The sequence below is a fragment of the Ambystoma mexicanum genome, chromosome 7q (assembly GCF_040938575.1).
Source record: "Ambystoma mexicanum isolate Mex_15411 chromosome 7q, UKY_AmexF1_1, whole genome shotgun sequence".
NCBI classification, from domain to species: domain Eukaryota; kingdom Metazoa; phylum Chordata; class Amphibia; order Caudata; family Ambystomatidae; genus Ambystoma; species Ambystoma mexicanum.
Window position 1 is genome coordinate 1,127,314,709 of NC_090941.1, and position 24,394 is coordinate 1,127,339,102.

General features: G+C 48.0%; 1 protein-coding gene across 1 annotated transcript in view; it reads right to left on the bottom strand.

Annotated features, from left to right (window-relative positions):
- The window catches only part of LOC138528217 (extracellular calcium-sensing receptor-like), a 165,117-nt gene that overhangs the window by 134,714 nt on the left and 6,009 nt on the right, over window positions 1–24,394 (bottom strand). Inside the window, exon 3 of the mRNA XM_069639673.1 lies at window positions 10,430–11,275. Coding sequence (XP_069495774.1) covers window positions 10,430–11,275 — 846 coding nt within the window. The remainder of the gene's footprint in view (window positions 1–10,429; window positions 11,276–24,394) is intronic.

The window sequence follows — 24,394 nt, forward strand, 5'->3', positions numbered from 1 at the left end:
CCTCGGCGCGTTGGTCGTCCTCGACTTTCTCCGGCAGGGCAAAAGCGGTCGACGGTGCGGACGAGGGAGTCCTTCGAGTCAAATGTTCTTAGGCAAGGAGCGGACGGCTCCGGTCGTCGGCGGCACGGCGTCAGGTGGTTCCCACGGCTGGGCAACACAACTTCGACGGGCCTCCAGCGGTTACACAGACCTGCGAACCCTGGTCGACGGCAATGGACTTCGACAGCGTCGAGGTCCGGGTGCTTCACTTCGATCTCCTCGGCGGTCCCGTCTCGGGTCGGCAGCCTTTCGAGGGTCTGACTTCCAGGGCGCTTCGGCGAAGATTCAGCGGTGCTCGATGGTCCCTCGGAGCACGGGAAGAGGGCGCCTTACCAGGTCCTCTCTCGGGTCAGTCCTCGACGATTTCGACAACCTTCAGTTCCGTCGAAGCAAATGCCACAGCAAGTCTTCTTCTTCCAGCTGGACGTCGAGGATCAGCAAATCCAGTTACTCTTGAGTGGAGACTCAGCTTCTGAATGCTTCTGAACAATTTCCAGTGGTGAGAGGTCCCCAGATATACTATTCTGTCTCTCATCCACACTGCTGGCACACACACAGCAGCCAATCACACAGAAGGGCATTCATGCAGTCAGTCAGCCAATCAGGCACACAGTGCATTCAGGCCACACTCCTCCCTTTCAGACACTCACAACAAGGAATGTGGATTGGGACAAGTACCCAGCCATTCAACACTACACACTGCATTCAGGCCAGTTTCGGGCAGGGCTGTCTCAGTCTTTGTCTCTCATGCCAGAAACCAGACAACCACAACAAGGAGTGTATATTGGTCACACACTCCATTCACCCAGGTCCCACCCACAGGAGGTACCCATAACATACAGTCACTGGGAAGGCTCCAGTCAGTCTAGCTGGGCCTTTACAACAACACCATATATGGAACTTCCACCCAACAGCCAGTCAGGGGGAAGGGACAGAGTCAGGGCTTCCCAGGACTTTGGGAAAAACAAGATAACAGGCAATAGAAAGCAAGAGGCCACAGGGGCCATCTTGTTTCCTATCAGGAATCAACTGATTCCAATGGCAGGGCCTGGGTATCCCAAAATGGAGGACACCCAGAGCACCTGTCAAATTCAGCATGGAGCTGCCACCAGCCCATACCCTGCTCTGTGGGCCACCCACAGGTGCCCAAAAACATACACTAGGGGCACAGGGTTGTACCCCTACCCATGGGTGCCATAAGGGTATCCCATGGGTCTGTTCACCAAACCAAAAGAGAGCTGCACTGCCAGGAGTCCCTCATGGACTCCTGGGCAGAAAACATGACAGAACACACGGTAAAAACAGAAAAAGGACAAGGATTCAGAGGCCCTGTCCCTCAGATGCATTTCCGGCATCACAGTCGCCCCCCCCAGACTGAGGTGGGGGTGCCTAATCTCCCACGGGATAGACACCCTCATCCAGACGGTCAACATACCTTCTGGAAAGGCCATCTGCATTATCGTGACTCTTCCCTGGTCTGTGCTCTATGGTGAAGTCTAGCCCTTGTAGGCTAATCGACCACCTGAGCAATTTCGGATTCTCACCCTTCATCTGCATAAGCCACTTCAGGGGCTTATGATCTGTTTGGACCTTGAAGGTGGACCCCGTAAGGTAGGGCCTAAAACGCCTAAGGCTCCAAACTATACTAAAACATTCCTTTTCAACAGTAGCCCACCTAAGTTCTCTACCCTTGAGTTGTCTACTGATGAATATGATAGGATGTTCTCTCCCTTTGTCATCTAACTGGGACAAGACAGCTCCAATTCCGGTGTCGCAGGCATCCGTCTGGACGATAAAGGGTCGGCTGTAGTCAGGCGCACTCAACACAGGTGCCCTACACAGACTTTCTTTCAAGCCATCAAAGGCCCTCTGACAGTCTTCAGTCCAATTAACCTTCCTAGGCTGTTTGGGTGAAGTTAGAGCTGTCAGGGGTGCAGCTATGGTTCCATAGTCTGCCATGAAATTGCGATAGTACCCAGTGAGGCCCAAAAAGGCTCTCACCTGGGTTTGAGTAGTGGGAGTCTCCCAGTTCTGTACGTCCTGTACTTTACTGGAGAGAGGTTGGATTTGACCCCCTCCTACCTCATGACCAAGATAGGTAACTTTCCCCTGAGCTATCTGGCACTTGGTGGCCTTGATAGTGAGGTTAGCCCTTTTCAAGGCCTGCAACACCTTATCCAGATGTGTCAAATGCTCTTCCCAGGTGGAACTGTAGACGGCAATGTCGTCTAAGTAAGCCACACAAAAGGCTTCCAGCCCACTGAGCGCATGGTTGACCAATCTCTGGAAGGTGGCAGGGGCATTCTTCAACCCAAAGGGCATGACCCTAAACTGGTAGAGTCCCTCAGGTGTGGAGAATGCCGTCTTTTCCTTGGCATGGTCCGTCAGAGCTATTTGCCAATAGCCTGAGGTAAGGTCAAAGGTGCTCACAAATTTGGCAGCACCTATAGTGTCCACGAGCTCATCAGCCCTGGGCAATGGGTGCGCGTCAGTTTTGGTGACGGCATTGACTCCTCGGTAGTCCACACAGAACCTCCAATCCTTGGTACCCGCCGGGGAACTTGCCTTGGGGACAAGGACCACTGGACTGGACCAGGGACTGGTGGAGGGTTCAATAACACCCAGATCCAACATCTTGGCGACCTCAGCCTGGATGTGGTTTTTGACGGTATCTGACATACGATAGCTCCTGCTTTTGACAGGCACACTGTCACCAGTGTCAATTTCGTGCTTACACCACGGTGTAAGGCCCGGTGTCAGTGAAAACAGAGGGGCATACTGCTGGAGCAAAGCCCGGCAGGCCCTCTGCTGCTCTGTTGTCAAATCGGGAGAGAGTCGTACTCCCTCCACTGAGCCATCCTGAGGGTTGCTATGCAGCAAATCAGGAAGGGGCTCACTCTCATCCTCTTCTTGCCCTGAAGCTAGCAAGAGACATGAGACCTCTGCTCGCCTGTGGAAAGGCTTGAGCCTGTTGACATGGAATACCTGGGGGGCTACCCCAGAGGCTCCCATGTCCACCAGATAATTGACTTCGCCCATCTTGGAGATGATCCTGAAGGGTCCAGTCCACTTGTCTGCCAAAGCTCTAGGCTTGGTAGGCTCCATCACAAGGATTTCCTGTCCCGGAGTCCAATCCACTTGCGAAGCTTTCAGGTCATGCCAGTACTTATTCAATTCCTGGCTGGCCTTGAGATTTGCTGTTGCCTGACCCATCATTTGTGTCATCCTCCGCCTGAGGCCTAACACATAGTCCCCCACTTGCTTGGCGGGACCTGGAGGGGTGGCTTCCAAGCCTTCTCGGATCAAGGCGAGGGGCCCCCTCACGGGATGTCCAAAGAGTAACTCAAAGGGGCTGAAACCAACACCCTCTTGAGGTACCTCTCTGTAAGCAAACAGCAGGCATGGCAGGAGGAGATCCCATTTCCTCCTTAGGGGCTCTTCCAAAGCACCTAGCATGCCCTTGAGAGTTTTGTTAAATCTCTCAACCAGACCATTGGTCTGGGGGTGGTAAGAGGTGGAGAACTTGTAGGTTACCCCGCACTCTTTCCACATGGTTTTCATGTAACTAGACATGAAGTTGGATCCTCGGTCAGAGACAACCTCCTTGGGGAATCCAACACGGGTGAAAATGCCCAGGAGAGCCCTGGCAACCACCTTGGCAGTAACAGTCCGAAGGGGTATTGCCTCAGGGTACCTGGTGGCATGATCTACCAAGACCAGGATGAACCGATGTCCACCTGAAGTGGGAGGGTCAAGGGGACCGACGATGTCGATGCCCACCCTCTCAAATGGTGTGCCAACCACTGGTAATGGCTGCAGTGGGGCAATGACCCTGCCTCCAGTCTTGCCAGACAACTGACAAGTTGGGCAGGTCCTGCAGTGGGACTCCACCTCTACTCCCATCCGTGGCCAGTAGAAATGGGCAGAGAGCCTCTGCTTAGTCTTCTTGGTCCCAAGATGACCAGCCAAGGGCACCTCATGCGCCAACTGCAGTAGGAAGGGCCTGTAAACCTGGGGTACCACCAACCTCTTGCGGGCACCAGGTTCGGGCTTAGTGGGCTCACTAACAAGGAGCTCACCCTCCCAATAAATCTTGAATGTCCTAGGCACTTCACCTTGTGCCTGGGACAGGGCCTGTTTCCTCAGGCCCTCGAGAGAGTGGCACTCTCTCTGTCCCTTACAGAAGTCTGCCCGGGAGGGTCCCCCTTCAGCTAACAAGCATTGAAGGTCGGGATGATCCTCCGGGTTGAGAACCTCTCCCACAGGAGAGTCTTCTGTCTCTTCTCCCACAGGAGTTGAGTTTGGGTTTTCCGCTGGACCCAGCCCGTCCGGAGCATGGATCCCATTGGGTGCTGTCGGAACAGCAGGAAGAGAAGGTGTTCCCTCCACAGAGGTGGCCTTCTTGGTCTTCCTTCTTCTTGCCTTAGGCCTCGCCTTTGGCTCGGATACCTGACTCACAGCCAGACCCGGTGTCACCTGTGACCTAGTGACTGCAGCAGCAGTCATGGGAAGACCATCCGAGATCAACCCCAACTCTACTAGATCATTTCCTAACAGAATGTTAGCAGGGACATTGTCCTGAACCAGGACAGGAAGCTTTGCTGTCTTGTCTCCAATCATGAGTGTGACTAGGGCTACAGGCGATAATTTGGGAGGCCCACCAGCTAACCTGGTGGTTTGCAGAGGAGCACCTTCATAGTCCTCTGGCTTGAGCAGGGTCCTGTCCACCACTGTCATGCTTGCCCCAGTGTCTCTCAAACCAGTAGAAGGCTGGCCATTCAAGAGGACACTTCTCAAAAATCTACGGGTGTTCTGTGGGATAGTCGCCAGTACTTCTGCGTACTGGTCCCAGGCCCCAAGGGACACTAAGGAAATCTCTACTGGAGCACCAAATGTGATTCCTGTAGAGGAGGGGAGGACAGTGGCCTCCACCTCAGACACGGGGTAAGGGTAGGTCAGGCTGACAGCCTGTACTCCAAGTGCCTTACCTTTACACTTGGGGTCACCCCTTTTGTGATCCAGAGCCCCACAATCCCAACAAGTGCCAGGAGTGCGGGGTACGGTACTGGAACCACTGGGAGCCTGCTTTGCAGCAGGTGGACCACTACTCTTATTCCCACCCACAGAGGACTTATCCCCACTAGATTTTTGGGTCTTAGGAGAGGAAGGTTTTGGTTTACCCGACTGTGACTGCTTTTGGGACTCCTCAGCTTTCTGAGAGGCCCCCTTTTCTTTGTCCTTGTCCTTCCCACTGGAGTCCTTAGGGGACACCCGGTGGGAGACCCACTTGTCAGCCAACCTAGCCAGCTTAAAGGGGTCCAAAATGTTCTGGTCAGCCACATACTGACGCAGCTCCGGTGAACAGGCTTCAGAAAAATGCTCAAAAAACAAGAGGTGGGACAACTCAACAAAAGTTTTCACCTTGTATCCATCAATCCACCCCATCATGTTCATGTGCGCAGTACTCACCCAGTCAACCCAAGACACATTCTCTCTTTTCTTAAATTCCCTGAACCTTTTAAGGTATTGGGCAGGTGTCTTGCCAAACTTGGCAATCAAAGCAGACTTCATACACTCATACTGACCCCTTTCTTCCACACTCAGCTTCAGAATACAGTCATATCCAGTTTGAGGCACTCTGCTTAACAAACACTTAGCCCAATCTCTTTTATCTACATCATGAATTGCACAAGCCATTTCAAACGCTTCAATCCATTGGAGGATATCTGAACCCTCCACAAACACACCAACCAAATCTTTCATAAACTTGGTGGCTGGGGACCTGCCACTCTCAATTGGTCTAGCTGAAGTCTCCACTCTAGCTCTCTCTAGCTGGATTCTCTGACATTCAGTGTCCTTGTCTTTGAGCGCAAGATCCCTATTCTTGAGTTCCACTTGCTGTGCCAGCTCCTCTTTCTTAAGCTCAGCTTCTATTTCCAACTTGCGATATTCAAAGGCCAATTTCATCCTTAATAACTCAAGTTCCATGGAATTGCTGGGGTTTGGAACAGAGGCAGCAGGAATGGTGGCATTCCCAGAAACAGATTCAGCGACAACCCCAGGGGCAGAGTCCTCACTGGTTGCATCCCCCCCTTCATCAAGGGTTTCACCATCAGTCTGGTAGTCCACCAGGGCAGCTATCAGCTCAGCCCTAGACTTATCCACAAAGTCCAACTCCCTGGCTTCACAAGCACTCTGGAGAGCCTCTAAGCTCATCCGAGTCAATTTACCATTTGCAATGGGCTCCATTGCCTGTAATGCAGTTATTTGGTACACACCCAAACCTTAATCTAATAAAGTGCGGATATTTTGTAAGTGGCACGGTTATACACTGAGTCTTAAAACCATAAGCATCCCACCGCTGCCACCAGCTTGTCAAGACCGGTGGGGGGGTCTGTACTTCCGCTCTCTATATGGTAGAGGAGAGGCACAGAAGACCCCAGCCAAGATTCTCGATTACGGTAGCGATGGACGAGCAATCAAGGCCTAGCTTCTCAGGAGGTGATGCAGGCTGGTTCTTAAGTACAGTGTATCCCCAAGCCCCCCTCAAAGGAATGTCCACACACTGTATTACTGAAAACACAGTCTTTATATAATTAATATTCAAGGGTTATGTACACTTATCACAACAATGCACTTTGTGCTCAGGAAAACCAATAATGATAAATATCTACAATTCTAAAGTGGTACCACTAATATTAGACCTCATTAAAGTGCATTCACAATACTGTAAAAATGGCACACAGATCAATAAGAAGGAAACCAGCAATAGAGAGAGGAGAGATAAAAGATGGTTGAAACAATAGGCAGAATACTGGCCCTAGCTACTGGACACAGTTCTGTGTGGAGATCCCCCCACCTGGGCAACCTGTAAAATAAAGGGATATGACACAAGCCCAGTCCATATATTGTTCAACAGTCTTATTCTCTCCTACAATGTTTTTACCCCCCCAATGTACCTGGTGGAGTCGAGTTCTTCGAAGAGGCGTCGACAGATCCTTCTTGAATGACCCCCTTTTAAGCAGGAGTCACGGATCGTCGAGAGGCGTAGAGAAACGTCGAAGACCTCGGGGCTCGGCGACGGGGAATCGACGGCCCTTCTTGAATGCCTTCCCTTTCAAGCGGGAGGCACGGGGCGTCGAACGTCCGTCGACAAACGAGGTAGAACGATGTCGAAGAGGCGGCAGCTTCGTCCGAGCGGTGCTCGTCGGCGTCGGGGCGTCGGCGTCCTGCAAGGCGGAGGTGTGCGGGGCACCTCGATGACAATAGTTCTGGACCGCAAAGATTGTAGAGACGGGAGCCCAGCAAGGGCGTCGAGTCGCTCGAGTCTTTGGGATCGTGAGGTGGCGGGAAACCCACCGGCGGATTCTCCTCGGCGCGTTGGTCGTCCTCGACTTTCTCCGGCAGGGCAAAAGCGGTCGACGGTGCGGACGAGGGAGTCCTTCGAGTCAAATGTTCTTAGGCAAGGAGCGGACGGCTCCGGTCGTCGGCGGCACGGCGTCAGGTGGTTCCCACGGCTGGGCAACACAACTTCGACGGGCCTCCAGCGGTTACACAGACCTGCGAACCCTGGTCGACGGCAATGGACTTCGACAGCGTCGAGGTCCGGGTGCTTCACTTCGATCTCCTCGGCGGTCCCGTCTCGGGTCGGCAGCCTTTCGAGGGTCTGACTTCCAGGGCGCTTCGGCGAAGATTCAGCGGTGCTCGATGGTCCCTCGGAGCACGGGAAGAGGGCGCCTTACCAGGTCCTCTCTCGGGTCAGTCCTCGACGATTTCGACAACCTTCAGTTCCGTCGAAGCAAATGCCACAGCAAGTCTTCTTCTTCCAGCTGGACGTCGAGGATCAGCAAATCCAGTTACTCTTGAGTGGAGACTCAGCTTCTGAATGCTTCTGAACAATTTCCAGTGGTGAGAGGTCCCCAGATATACTATTCTGTCTCTCATCCACACTGCTGGCACACACACAGCAGCCAATCACACAGAAGGGCATTCATGCAGTCAGTCAGCCAATCAGGCACACAGTGCATTCAGGCCACACTCCTCCCTTTCAGACACTCACAACAAGGAATGTGGATTGGGACAAGTACCCAGCCATTCAACACTACACACTGCATTCAGGCCAGTTTCGGGCAGGGCTGTCTCAGTCTTTGTCTCTCATGCCAGAAACCAGACAACCACAACAAGGAGTGTATATTGGTCACACACTCCATTCACCCAGGTCCCACCCACAGGAGGTACCCATAACATACAGTCACTGGGAAGGCTCCAGTCAGTCTAGCTGGGCCTTTACAACAACACCATATATGGAACTTCCACCCAACAGCCAGTCAGGGGGAAGGGACAGAGTCAGGGCTTCCCAGGACTTTGGGAAAAACAAGATAACAGGCAATAGAAAGCAAGAGGCCACAGGGGCCATCTTGTTTCCTATCAGGAATCAACTGATTCCAATGGCAGGGCCTGGGTATCCCAAAATGGAGGACACCCAGAGCACCTGTCAAATTCAGCATGGAGCTGCCACCAGCCCATACCCTGCTCTGTGGGCCACCCACAGGTGCCCAAAAACATACACTAGGGGCACAGGGTTGTACCCCTACCCATGGGTGCCATAAGGGTATCCCATGGGTCTGTTCACCAAACCAAAAGAGAGCTGCACTGCCAGGAGTCCCTCATGGACTCCTGGGCAGAAAACATGACAGAACACACGGTAAAAACAGAAAAAGGACAAGGATTCAGAGGCCCTGTCCCTCAGATGCATTTCCGGCATCACAGGAACCTCTCGGTTCGAAACACGTGTCGGCTGACCACACTTTAGACCATATGTCTACCTTATGAATATTAAAAAAACACACCTTTTACACTGCAGCCAGCGTGTAACTCTTTGCAGTCACAAGATTCTATGAAAACCAGTTGCAGCAAGGTAACCAGGAATTCCTACTATTTCATTACAAAAGGTGTTGTGTTCACCTTTTCACACCTGTGACCTTGCACAGAACAATAAGAGACAATTAGAACAAAAGCTGAGCTCAGCACAGGAGTGTTCTATCCTAGAGCCCACCTTTCGCGTATCTGTGTACCCAGAGGTCTTCATTCAATTCTTACTAGATCAGGAAGCTTGTTGGGTCAGAAGTTGATGCGCAACCCTTTGTACCATGTGATCTCTATGGAGTGAGGGATTCAGCAGGGGAACAATGTTTTCCGATAGCCTGGGCGCACGTCTTAAGTGGGCGAGGGCTCTCCCCTTAAGTGTTGTGATTTTTGGGTTGTGTTTGAAAGGAAGATTGGGAGAATTGCAAATAATGCAATGTGGGATGCATGAGGTGTTCGAGAGCATGCCCAGGCAGTCCTAGAGGGTTGCTGGCTTATGTTACTTTCCATCTCTATATGTTGTACCCAGGTCAAACTCCTGCATGTGACAATGTGTACGTTGCCTCTCTATCTGACTTAGTTTGTAAACTTCTGGAATGTCCGCTTAGCCAGCACTTTAAAACAAGCTTGCGCAGCTGATATCACATGCCATCCAGTTGTGATTATTTAAAATCTATAGCACTACCAAAGACTTGGATCCAAAGAGTGAGATCTGGCATGCATATTTCTATCAAATCTGTTATCTTTTATGTTCCATCTCTAATTCCAAAGAAAAGGACAAAACAGGTATGCAAAGGACACCACTTACTTGCTGTCCTGAGGGATTTTTGGCAAACATTTGTTTCCAACTATAATTTCTGAAGTGTATTCCTGTGGGGTGACCTATAACAAGTGACATTAGGAAGGCCATACATTCTTATCAAGAGGTCAGTCCAGTGAGAGTCATTATTTACTTCAAATGCCCTTCAATTAGATTCTGTAGACCAGCAGCAATGCCCAGTGGAATGCAACCTGTAACATTGCATGTCCTGGATCAGTAGCATTCCCTTCAGAAGCTGGCCATGTGCCTGAAATCCCGTGTGCGCTCTGTCTGCTGTGCGGGTATCAGGCAATATTATCCCCACCAATCAGGAACGGCCATAGCCAATATTATTAGTGGGGATAATATGTAGGGTAATTGGGAGCGGAGTTTGCAGGGGTGTGCCCCGCTCCCTTTAAAATAATACGGGGTTTGCAAGAGTGCCCCTCGCAGGATCAAAGGGTTAATATTGCAGCATAAATACAGCGCCATTCTTGTATGGCGATATTTTTGCGTGGATATTAAGCCATGGAACCGCTATGTTTTCCTTTTTACTCTTTTCCTGTCTTTGTCGTCATGGGGGAGACCCCAACGACCTCTCGTTGTTATATGTTGTGGAAAGGCAGACTGTGAAAAAGTGTCCTTAATAAGGTGCCCCAGCACCTATGCCATTCAAGCAGACCTCCTCACATCCTTGCTTGTCTGACCAATCACTCTTTCCTGTACCTGCCATGGTCGAATGTCCTTGACATCAGCACACAACCTCTTGCTAAATGGGCCCTGCCCGGGCTTGCAGGATATTAGAGTGTGTAGTGCATGCGCAAAGGCATAGGTGGCTATGTAACTGTGGTAGGTATAACTCAAATCGTTCAGTTCAAACAACGTCTCAACCACCGTCTCCATTGTCTCTTCTCCCGAACAATGCTCTGGCCTCTTTCTTCCAAGGCCTTCTTTGGCAGAAATTCCAGTCCAATTGGCCTCCTGAAATGTGCAATGGAATGCCTGCTCCCAGAAGAGTTTGATAAATACATCATTGGGATATCTGGATGGATGCAAGTGGTACAGGAATGCTTCAAAATCCAGCATGGAGTCAGTGTGCGGCACAAGTCCTAAAGATCCCTGAAATATGTTCCAGGCTCTGTTCGAGAGAAGCCCTGGGGTTATTGTAAAAGAAGCAGTAAATATCAAGACTTTGCTGGTTATGTTCTGAGCATATAGGGTTTGCAGTAATACCTTGACATGCACCTCATTGCTGTGAACAATGATGACCTTCACGGCATGCTCCCTGATCATGTCGGCCACCTGGAGGACCTTCTCCTTGGGATATAGAAGGTTAACGTGAGCCACGTAGGCCACGCAGCCACCATGGTCCTCGATGCCTTTCCGTATTCCCTGGCCTCCCTGCAATCCCACCTCATCAGTAGAAACTACCATTCCAACCCATGTCCATTGGAAGTGTACAATCAACCTGGCCAGCGCAGTGTTCTGGAATGTGTAACTAGGCACTGTGCGCAGGAAGGAGGGGAACTGAACCTTGTCGCTGAGGGATGAGATCACTGTGGCATGGCTTACCTGACAGAAAAGGATAGAAGAAAACGCATTTATCAGATACAAATTATGTTCTCACATGGCTCTCGCCAACAGTATTTGTCATTTGTTTCATCAAGTCTAGAGGCCCGCGCTATTAGCATTTGTGTTGATAGCTGGTGAGCTGTAAAACTTTCCCCACCCTCCATAGTGCTCATAGGTCAGGAATTACTTAGAAAACAGGCTCAGCTGACCATTGTGATGATGACTGCACACGCCAAGCACTTGACACTATTTAAATGGACAAGCTCAGCCTTCATTTAAAGAATAGATAGTTCAGCTCTATTGTGCTGAAACTCAGAATATGAATTAATGATAATCGAGCACATTTGCACTACTTCATTTTCAACACAAATTCAGAGAGAATATAAAGGTTTAGAACTGAACATGAATAAATAACCATTGAAGAGCACATATATTTAATGCCAGTAAAATGATAAATTATTATAGTAAATATTATGGCAATCAATGTTTACTGGTGTGATCTCCACACCCCAGGGCAATAGCAATATCATGTGCGTGGAAATGTCAAAGATCGAAACACTATTCACAAAATAATGCTATTATTCTGAACTGGCCAAAATGATTCCCAATGTTAGTGTCATTTGCATAATGACTTGGATTAGACTATTGCAACTTCCACATATCATAGAATTAAGCACTTTGGTGTGATTCCAAATCTTTTCAGTCAAAGCCAAACATGTGTTATTTGGAATATCTGGGCTTTTTGTAGGAAACCTATGCCCACTATACTAGATGGGCCACAAGCAGGTCTCTACTATCAGACAATCTAATTCTTGAAGCCGCCTGTTTTCGTTTGCCTATACCTACTCTTTAGCTCACATATCTTTATAGTCTTTACATTAAACAACCATGCTTCACAGACAGGAAGAAGGGCTTAGCATTTCACAAAGAGGAAGTCAATCCTGTACGGAAAACATACGTGTCTTCATTTCAAAGAACTTGACATGTATTAGATTTGGGGTATCCAATACTCACTGGATTACTTACCAATAATCGTGGTCCCATGACTGGAGAGAGTCTTATGAAAATAACTAGCTGTTGCTGGAAAACTTTCCAGTGCCCGTGAGATTAAGAGGCTATACTTGGGATGGGTGATGCTCGCAGTCCCGCTTGCAATGCTAGAGTGAAGGGTCAGTTACTCTGCAGAAGAAGTCACAGAGAAAGGCCAACGAAAGAGGGCCAAAGGCACCAGCTCATCAATCCAATGGAGTGTGTCAAAAGCAAAGAGGAGGCCACACACTAACACCAATCATGTTGTGTCCATTAATGCAAAGATTTAACAAAATAGTCAAAAGGACAGTCAGTGTTACCAAGAGAAACTTCATTAATCAGCACCACGCAAAGAGTCCTTGATGGCCAGATATAGACTGCAGGATGCTGCCACATTATTCTGAGGGATGGAAATCCTGCTTCCAGCTCAAGAAATGCTTTCCTCTGATCCACCTCTATGGTGTTCCTACCTTCTAGAGACAGCCATACAGTTTTCCAAAGAGATGGTTTTGCCCAGGAACCCAGCCCCTTGGGAATCTAGTGAGATAACCTGACATGTTGATCGAAGGGTTGGTTACCCAGTTTCCACCGGCAGAATGCTTTAAACTGTCATGCTGTGGCGTTGCCGTGTGTAGACATTATATCCAGTTTGGTAATGCAGTACGTTGCGGTCACCTTGATGTTAGTGAGCAGCGTGGTCAGATCGGTGCCGTAGGATCTTAGGACCAGAAATGGTGGCCTGAGGCATCGGGATCAGCAGATCAACAGAGAGCACCTCAGCTTCCAAGTCGGCCATGGAGTCATGTCCAACATGGTGTCTATTCGTCTGTGTTGTTTACTGTTGGTGAGGGTAAATTACATTGGCATCTATGGCTATGTATGTCTCTTAGACTTGGAATGTGGCTTTTGAGGTTTCCTTTTAGGAACAGATCAAGGACATTAATTTGTGCATATTGTACAAGATGTCTGCTATAATCAGTCTCAAGAGTTTATTAATATGTTATTGTTATCATATATTTTATTATTCTTGTAGGTGACAAATTGGATTCTGCTCTGCAGGAGTACAAGGATGAGTGGGGGAGAAAATGCCCACTCAGCCCTCACACGTCTACAAACCAAGAGCCAACACAATCATGCAGGTAAAACAGGCACAGTTTAGAAAAATACCTCCTTCACGTTTTGTGGAAACGTGGGCAGAGGGAAGGCTATGCTCTTAAGAGGGGTGTGACTGTAATCCAGTAGTGACCGAAACAACACGGTGACACAGTCCAAAATACATGGAATGACCAATCAAGGTTCTATAAAAATATCTATACTTTAATTAAAGACACAATCTGCAATAGAACTATGTACAACACTGTACAAACACCCACCCTGTGAAAAGACGGAGAAGATGCAACAGACCGAAAAATGTAGATACTTGAGTGTGAATAAAGGGGTGATAGGCAATTTACCACCCATACAAAGAATATGTCTTTGGATGAAAGAAGGTGCTATAGTGACCTAACCAGTCTCCAAGGTCCAAGTGGGAAGTTATTCATCAACAGCACCTTGTTTCGGATCTTTGGTCGGTTGATGGCGTTAAACCCGGCTTCGATCAGTGATGCGAGTGGATCGAGCTCAGTTTGGGTACGGTGGAGTGTTTGGACACACTCACCATGCAGGCGTTGAGTTGGTTTGAATGTGACAGATCTGGCTGCTCGAAGGTTTGCTGTCATATAACTTGAGTCTATCATACACCAATGAAGCCAAAGATTCACAAATCTTACTTAAATTGACAGCTGACTAGGACTATGACTCACAAGCAATCAACAAGATGTATTCACTTTTACAAACCTGGAGGGTCCACAATTAATTGGCTCTTAATGACAGAAAAACAGAGCTTCTTATTGTTGGGTCTGGATCAAACCTATAAAACCATGACCCCCGTTATGACCAATTGTGCATTGCTGGTTGTATTATCCAGGCTGCCCCCAGGTGAACAATCTGGGAGTCTATTTTGACTCTCAGTTAACATTTTCTAAACAGGTGGGCTCTGTTAGATTTTCATGCACTTACATTAATAGCCTTTTGCAATAAGGCCCTCATTCTAAGTTTGCCAGTATCCTGCTGGTAATACCAATGGGATACCGACAAACAGCACTTACCATCCCCACCACCAGATATCCTGGTATTACCAGGATATCACGGTTGGCGGAATGCCTGTAAATTCCCATTCCCATGGACTAAATGGGATGGGATTTCCTTAATCACCGGCACGGTTAGTAATGGTGCCAGTGAATCACACATTTATTTGCCGGTAGAGGTCTGCCCAGGTCAGTCCTGCCACGTGATCTGTGACCCCAACTGGTAAACTTGAAGTGGGTCGGTCCAGAAAATGCCAGAGCTGGAATTACCAGCATTTGTTCCAGACCAGCACTCTTTCAATAAGGCCCCATATCTTACCTTGGAAAACCGAGCACGTTTAGGTACTGCTCTAATCAATTCAAGGTTAGATTAATGCAACAATCTACTAGCCGGCACCACTAAACGTACTTCAAGAAATTGCAGAGTATACAAAATAGTGCTGTCAGGGCTGTTGTTAAGCTCAAACTAAACATGTAACCACAAAACGACACTCATTACCTTGGTTGCCAGTGCATCACTGGATTCAACAAAAAGTACTTTCATTGACACACAAATGTATCATGGGCACAGCACCTCAATATATGAAAGATCGACCACAAAACTCCTATGAGCACATTGCGCTCAAATGGTAGTATTATTCTTTTTCATCCTCATTTTAAAGTTAACAGATTAGGAGCCACACGCTTTGATGTTTGGGCACCCGCAGCATGTAATGATTTACTGGCCCTTCTCCGGGATCAGCCCTGCTCCTTGAGATTGAATAAGGAACTGAAGACATATCTCTTCAAAAAAGGGATCGACTAAGCGCACCCTTTGTTTTCTTGACTCTTTTCTGTCTGTCTTCTCTGTCTATTTATTAGCACTCTGAGGCCTTTGGGTGTGCAGCGCTCTACAATAATTGTCATAAATAAATAAATATAGGTCAGGGCGTTCACCAGGATCTCTTTGAGGTCAGGCCAGGCTGAGTAGTGTTGTAGTCGTTGGCAAGGGTCAATGAGTGATGCTCTGGCAGTTCACGGTGGTGGGGGACGGTTTTTGAAATGGTGATCTGGTTGCCCCCATTTGTGGATCGACAAAGCAGTTGTTGGAGTGCTAGTTGGGTCGATTTGTGGTTGTAACCCCTGGGTAGAGTTGGTTTGTGACTTTCCAGTGGTTTGAATCGGGTCCCGATGATGATCAGTTGATTCAAGCCTAGCAGGTGACAGGCTCAGAAAAGGTACGATGCAGCGTAGAGCTGGTTCGAGAAGCAGGCGGTACAGTTTGAATGACTGGCTGAGGGCCAAAACAGCACTGGTTGGATCCCTCTGGTTCTATGAGGAGTAAACTCATTGTGACTGGTTTGGTGAGGCAGAACACAGAGCTTTAGCTGATCAGGTCCTCTGAATTTTGTGAGACCCATTTAGGGGTGCTTAAGGACAGTAGGATTCTGTTCAAAGTCTTCTCTCAAGGTCTTATCTACCATCTTTCGGCTATTCTGGACCAAAGTGGCAGGTCCTGGTCCACAGCACAAGTCACCTTCAAGGTGCCCTAAGAGTGGATAGGTGGCAGAGTTATCATTTGCCCTGGACGGCTGCTTCTTCACCTCAGTGGTTGAGGGTTTTAAAACATACAACTCTCCAAAAAGAGTTCCAGTGAATCCTTCTCAGGTGCTGTTCCAGAGTGAATCGAAGAAGGAGTGGGAGGCCTCTACTTTTAAAGGTAGAGGTCCACAACCACAAGCCGAGGCCGACAAGCATCATACCCTACGTGGTGCAAGCACACCCAGATACCAACACGGCCAAAAAACTCTACTGATCCCGAGCTGCTGATGTAGTAGTAGTAGTTAGTTAATTGTTGGGGGGAGAGGGGAGGGGAAGTTCGGGGTAATGGGGTAATTGTTCGAAGAGACATTGGGCCTCATTACACATATGGTGCTAAGGGATTACCAGCACCGGTAAGGGCACCGGTGCCGGTAATCCCTTAGCGCCATACTACGAGGTCCCTCAGCGGGTCCCATCCTTAACGTGTGGCCAGACCACACGTTAAGGAAGGGGCCCGCTGAGGGACTTCAGGGCAAATAACGGTACCGCTAATAGCGGTACCGTTATTTGCTCCTTCCCCATTCCCATTGAGCCGGTATACAGTTCTTTTTTTGGGGGGGGGGTTTAAAAATTAAATAAATATTTGTGGGTGAAAGGGAATAATTAAAACAAAAGTAGGGTTTGGGGGCTTGGGGGATAACCCCCCCCAAAAAAAAAAAATGATGAGTTTTTTTCGATAAAAAAACGGCAATGAAATTCCTGCGATGAAAAATCCAGCGGCAAAATAATGTTGAACCATTGAGCCCTATGGGGGCTCAAATGGGAATGGGGAAGGGCCTTGGTGAATGGGGAATTACCGCCTGCCAACCTTGGAATGGGGCGGTAATTCCCCCATTCACCAAGAAGGAATCGGTAAAATACCGGCAGCAACCATGGCGCTAATAGCGCCATGGTTACCGCCGTCTGTGTAATGAGGCCCACTGACTCTGCATCAAGCCACGCTGGCACATGCTACGCGGACAATGAAGGACCATGATTAAGACCCCCTCGATAAAAACAGGGGTGGGGAAAATCCCGGAGAGGGGGGCGATCGATATGGTTTGGGAAATGTCTTACTTTCATTATGTATGTTGCCTTATGTTGTTTGTGCAGAAAACTTACCAATACACAAAAATAAAAGGTAGAAGTCTACAAGTGATTGGAATAAAGCTAGCCTGCCTTAGTCACCCAATCCATTTTCTTGAAAGAAGTGGACTTTGCCCTTCTAACATCACGCCCAAAGTGCTCTTCTCTAGAGGAAGCAGAGGGTACAGAAAGAGAGATGCAGAAAACAACAAAATATTGGACGTCTCCTTAGCAGAGCGCTGCTGACTATTCTTACTCCATCCCATTCCCTTCTCACTAAGAACAATGGCGTTTAGAAAAGCAGAACCCTGGTGTGAAGCTACTCCTTTTCACTGCATGTGCACTTTAATGCCTGGGCCCGGTAGAGCTGCCAGCTGTGCGGCTGTTTCTGGCAGAGGGTGTCACCAGCCCTCACACAGGGATCAAAGAAGAGCCGTTGCCATTCAGGTTCCCATCCTACCATTGGGCAGGCTCAGCCCATCTCACCCCGAATACACGTCCCCTTCCACAGCAGAGCTGGATCTCAGGAGCTGATACATGTGTGATAATTGGATGTGGCGGCCATGATGACAAGTAGTGCCATGCACCATGACTAAATTCAGGCATGGCTTTATTTTAGAATGTATCCTGCCACCATCATGGGTTATTTATGATGATCATAGTTCAGATACAGGGGGTCATATCTTAAATGCTGCCCCTGCGCTGCTCAGGCTTGGAGGTCACTGCAGCTATAGAATGGGCCCCTGTGACCTCTGAACCTGAACTGTGCTACTGCTAGAGCAGGCGCTTCCGCTAAGGCTACTGATGCAGCAGGGCACAAGGAAGCTATGCCAGAGGAATCTGAGCAGCAGGTTATCTTTTCAGAGATGGAATTCCCCACACCATTGCACAACTGAATACAAATGTAAAAAGCCAGGGCTTTGCACCCTTGCAAATGGTAATTCCTCACTGGGAGCGGTAGAGTGCTGTGCAGGCCACAGAGCAGAACATTGAGAGAGAGATTTTAAGAGGTCATCAAGTAATCATTTTTAATAATGAACTCAGTCCTATATAAGGATGGAGGAGTGCACAATGATGAAATCTAGCTTACACTAAGGTGTTGAGCCATGTCTTCAGTTCTTTCCTGATTGCCACTGGGGTGCCACTGGAGCGTAGCATGGAAGGGGGTCTTTCTTAGTTTTATCCTTATGAGCCAGTCTACTTTCCAGTCTTTAGATGGTGTTAATGCGAGATGACCGTATGGCACCCAGTGTCTCTAATTTGACCGTCAGGGAGGCCGGCAGACAAGCAGTGATTGCCATGTAGGTGAGCTGTGTATTTTTATTTTACCAGATCCTGGCCGGGATGCGGAGCCAGCATAATTCACGCAAGGTGGGGGCAACATGGTCACATTTCCTAGAGCCTATTGCAAAATAGCTGAAGGCATTATTATCCTGTTGCAATACGGTGGTTAAACAGGGACCCTCTTGTTGACACATGTTTCAGGAGTGTTACATATCAGCTCAGTAGCATGTTGGAGAACAATATGCCCCTTGCTCGCGGTTGCTACTGCACTCCAGTCCTTACCTTGCTATGTGTGTCATTCATCCAGGTTCATCTTGCATTATTTCTGTGTGGTCCAGGGTGAGCATGATTTATATGAGGGAAATCCATTCTTATCTCCATTTCAAAGATAACGTGATGCCACTGCCCACTGCATCCAGCCCTTGGCATGTAGCAATGCTGCAAGGTTTGTGCTCTGAAAGGCGTCCATTACTGGAGAATCCAACTGATGGCTGATGACCAGAGACTTACCTATGATAGCAATTGTAAGAATTCACAGATCTGTGACATATAATCACCATAGGTTTACTGTAGTGTTGCATGTGTCTGGAAGACACTTAATATGGGCAACATGGATACTGTGGCTGCCATATTATACATCATTCCCTGGATTTCCTATGACCTTAACATGTACCTGTGTTTTCATTATTGAGATATATGGTCTAGAGAGTCTTCAGCAGAAGTGAATTGCTGACAGAGAACGTATGCTTATTCCTGACACATGACTGATGTCTCTCAGGCTCTGGGTGTAGAACAGGCTTATGCCTCACTGCTTCTCCATGTGTGTCTCCTGAGTACCCCCTCCCACCAGGCCCAGACTTTCACAGTGAAAAATACATTATTTTTGCCATGATCTATGGAATTTGGGGATCACTCAATTTTCCTTTGCACCCTTCCAACTTTGAATGTATGTCTTAGGTGCTGAACACTTTGCCATGTTTTTATATGAGTCCTAAGGAAGTCAAAGGATTCATATCTAGATCACATGCACCACCACATATAATTCTTCATAAAATAATGACTTCTGACCTATCAATCATGAAAGCTGTCTCTCATCCAATCATCAGCGTCCCTGAAAAGAGACTGAAGGTGTGACAGAATGCGGTCTGGTAAGGGTAGGATAGCCCACCTTTTTTAATATGTGTATTAACATAAAATGATGCAGGTGATTCTGTTTCAAAAAGGAGTTCTGCTAATCAGACCCCCCTTTCAAAATGCTCGATGCCAAAATGATAGTGCCCAAATGTGCCTTGCTGTAGCTATTCTTCCAACATCTGCAGAGCCAACTCTGCAGCACAACAGAGCAGTTTCAAAGGCCAACTGTGCATCCCTGACTGCTGCTGGGACACAAAGTCCCTGGTGGCAAAGGTGGCGTTATAACTGTCTGCACCTCTGCTCTAAATACAAAAGATTGTGGGATCGAGACATTCTGGGGTCAGGCAAATCTGTGGATAAAAGTCATGTGTGGTTGGGCATTGTGACTGCTAGAATCACACCATTATTAAGCCATATTAATTTAATATCACACCATTGTCAGCTCTGTGAGCAGGGCCTAAATATGATGGGGCAGATGTACATTGTTGTCAAGGCTCTCTATGTGGATGAATCGCTAAAATGATAACCCTATTATTCTCCCGAAGGAAGGGTAACACTGCCCCTCGGGTCATAAACATATCCAGCATCACTGACATAACAAAGCCAGCTTCACATTAATGTGTTGCTTACTGGGGTCCCTTTAAAGTCAGCTTGCATGGGAACTGGACAGGGGTAGAGTAGCCAGGGTCGGAAGGTAGGCCTGGGGAAGGTTTGCACCATCTTCCTTTTCATGTTCCCTCCATTCCATGAGAGCTTGATATTCTGGGTGTGATGTCATATAACAGAGGGCACTTGCGACAACACAGCGATTGAATCCCTTACAGCAGTCTGCCTTTTGACCAATCTCTGGTGGTAGTTTGCATTTAAAAGGAGAGAAGTATCCGTCATTATATTATACATCAATGGAAGGAGAATAGACTTTTGGGCATCTTTTTGGAGTGTAGTCCCTTACAGAATCCACTGCCATAGACATGAAGACAGAAGGTATACACAGCCGAGGAGAGCTCTGTCTTATAACCATCCCCAGGGAACAGTGGGGTGACTGCTGCTGGCCCAATGCTTCACTATTGCTGAACTGGAACTCGAAGAATGTCACGAGAGGTGAAGATACCCCAGTCAGTGCCAACCAAGCTCCCAAGAGTGGGAGGGCAGCAGACGGACTCAATTTGTCCAAGATCCCCTAGATTGCTACGTCCTGTAACCCAGAAATGCAAGAGCAGCTGCAATCCTAGTTCACTGCCTCTAAGCATTTTTAAGATGCTTCACCTGTGCTTAAAGCCCTTCGAGCCAAGACAGGAGTGGTGGTGCTGCCTTTGGCACTCTGTTAACTTTAAGATGCTCACCTGCATCTCTGAGCTATCTAAAGTCTGTCTCGCACCAGAGAAAATCTCCCTACTGCTAAAATCGAATCTGACCCAACAGAAGCTGATCTTGACCAGACTCAGCCAACCACTCAACCTGCTGGAAGCCATGGTGTCACATGCTGACTTAACCCAGTGGAAACATAATTTTGACTTGACTTGACTGCCGGCTCGGACCTCTTGGGACACATGTACTCACATGTTCTTGTCTTGACGCGGACTCAGTGCTGGCTCGCCACTGCATCCATGCAACTCACACCCTTGACACTGGCTCCACCAAAGGGAAGCCTGTAGAATCCCAGGCTGGTGCTGACAAGCACCCACAACAAAGACATTATGTACTGTAATGAACCCCTGTCACCCTGGTCCATTTATATGCCGCCTTCTCTTCCCTTTTCTTGCGAGATAGATTCTTAAACATTGGCATTGTGCCAGTTAAATGTCGTAACACCCCTTTTCATTTACCCAGAGTGCTCCTCTACAACAGTCTTCATTTTCTGTATTTTTTACATGGGAAGGTTTTCTAGTGTTGTTAGTTAGTTGATTGTATTTTATTGTTTGATTAAACGTCTATATTTTTATAGAAACTTGATTGGACATTTGTTTATTTTAGAACCATTGTATTTAAGCTGTTTGGGATGCCACTGTTCTCAGCTCACACCCCTCCCGAAGACTTAGCCTGCCCACGAACTGCACTACCACACAAGGCGAAGGGGGCATACCTTTCATGCTGCGCCTGCATCACGTTTATGAGTGGGAAGTAGACGGTTTAGCCACTATTCACCCCTCTTTCCCTGTAGTGTAGGAGGTGTTTTGTCACAAAGAGCTTCATTACAAACTTTGTGTTGATGTTAAACCATCCAGTATTGCCGAATACCAGATGTTTAACCACTCCACACATAATGGGTTCTGGTGCCAATTTTCAAAAAATCTGCCTGTGCTTGCAAGGAGTAACTACCACCACCACACAGAACAATATTGGATGCAGTATTGCCTATGCGGTTTTACTGTTGTAATTAACTTAATTTGATCATATTATACTTGCCCTGTCAACGAGATTAGAAGCAGTATACAAATTACCCGTTGGCCCATGTTCGGGATTGGTGGCCAAGACTGTGTATCCCTTAACAGGGGACATTATGCTAGATCTGAAAGAAACCCTGTCCCACCGAATAAGGATAGGTATTTCTGATTATTTCTATCAGAACCTTCTAGAATGATATGGGCATTATGTAGCGACTGGTGGGGTTGTAGAAACTTGGGTGTCTGGAAGGTTAAGCACGTATTGGCAAATCTGGGTGATCATGTGGTCAGAAGAATTTGCTTTTATTTGTTGATAGACAGATGAGTGTGTAAAGGGCATTTTAGGGCATGGTGCATAGTTGAAGGAGTGGCCCACCGCAGTGAATTTCTTTAGCTTGTAGAATGCACCTCAAATTAGCTATTTATATGCGATTTCCATTTCATATCGAGCGAAATAGGACACTACAGCAGACTAAAAACAGGTGGCCATGTTAAAATGGCAAATCTCCCACTTTCATATTTACATCAGGTGCAGGAAACATCAGCGATTTGAAATCATGCAGAGCTTGGGTTCCTCTGGAGTGAAAGGAATGCTGATGGGGGCTGTAAAGAGGCACACAGAGGGTGTCGGGGGTGGGTAGCTATGTCACTGCAATGAATTTAGCATGGCGGGGTGAAGTTAATAGGTTGAGAGGGCCAGGAAGGGTGGGGGCACTTCGGAGCCTGTTATTCCAAGTCAGTGGAACAATGTTTTTCTGAGTGGAACAATAATGAAATCAAAAGGAGGACAACAGCATTGGATGACCCAGCAATAATGTAGTCTTACATTTGTTGTCAGTACTTTCCCTATTCAGCATCTTCAACAACAGAACATTCTAATTAGTATGGTACACAAGGGAAGGGGCTGCACCTGGGGTGGGGCCCAGAACCCATGCGCGCTGAATGAACATAAGCGGTTGGATCCCAGTGGGATGGTCTGGGTCTAGATCCACTGGGGCTTGGTAGTTACGGAGGACTGGACCCCACATCGGGGGGGGGCAGCAAAAATCAAGTGCCGGACCTCATCGGCCTAATTGTCTCCCTATCCCATTGAGCTGATCGGCCAGGGTACCCTCCTGGCAAGACACAGATGCCAGGGGTGAAGTCGAAATGTGCCCAGACAAGCGTTAATAACACACCGAAAAGGGGTGAACGACAGCTGGAGCATTGCTGGAGGTGACAGTGGATGGAAGATCCCCAGAAGGAAGGGACAATAGAGGATCAAGACACCAGAAGGTTCGAAAACCCAACCACGAGCATGGCTCTGAATAAAGAGGAGCTTAAGGAGTGTTTGTTGGGAATGGAGAACCGCATGGTGGAAGCCTTCCACGAGCAACTGGGGAAAATAAGAGAGGAAATAAGCTCCTCTCTCCAAGAAGTTAGAAAGGACATTACATAATTGGGGTTGAGAGTGGACACAACATAAGAGGGCCTCTCAGAGGTCGCAGAGGACTCAGAACGATCCAGTGAACATTTGGAACGAATTGCAAGGGCTACACACAATCTAGAGATCCAGGTAGAGGATCTTGAAAATAGATCCCGAAGATCTGACATAAGTTTGGTTGTTACACGGTTAAATGGGGTTGGGGTTTGGCATGAATCCATGATGTTGGAGAAGGGAAGGGTAAGCCTTTGGAGCCAGCAAGACCGGCAGAAAAGGGTGCTCCGATACAGACTAGATAACTGAACTGAATATTGTCTCGCTCAACGTACAAGTCCTAAACTCACCAGTGAAACGTCACTCGATTCTGACGAGGCTGATAGATTTGCAGGCCTCAATTGCCTTTTTGCAGGAAACACATCTTCTCCTAGAGGATCAAAGTAGATTGTTTCATAGAGCTTTCCCACCGACAATACCATGCTTCGGGTGGGAAGAAAACCAAGAGGGTAGCCATACTAATAGGATCCAAACTACTATTTAGAAAACAGGCAATACTCAGGGACCGGGAGGGGCGATACTTAGTCCTGAAAGGGACGATACTGGGCCAAAAATACACACTAATCGCTATATATGCTCCGAACGAGTGACAAGATTTATTCTTGAGGGATATACAAAAAATTCTGGGGAGATGGTGTGAGGGTGATAGTGATTGGCGCAGACTTTAATTGTGTCATGGGTCCCTCATTGGATAAATAACTCCCTCCCACAGTGGCAGATGCAAGAAACAGGCAGGCGCAAGGGAAGCGCTTTAGAGACCTGGGGGTGATAGAAACGTAGAGATTCTTCCATGAGCAACAGAAGGAGTACACCCACTATTCAGCGGCCCCTAAAGGATATTTGAGAATTGCCATGGTACTGGTCTCGGCCACTCTGAACCCCAGTGTTAGTGAAGTTGAAATAGGAACCCAATATGTGTCTGAACATGTCCCAGTTGTAGTAAAAATGGTAATGGGTCAGGGGGTCCACAAGGGTCATAAACCCTGGAGGCTGAATGAAATGAGTCTGAATGATCTGGCCTTTAGAGCTCACATGGAAA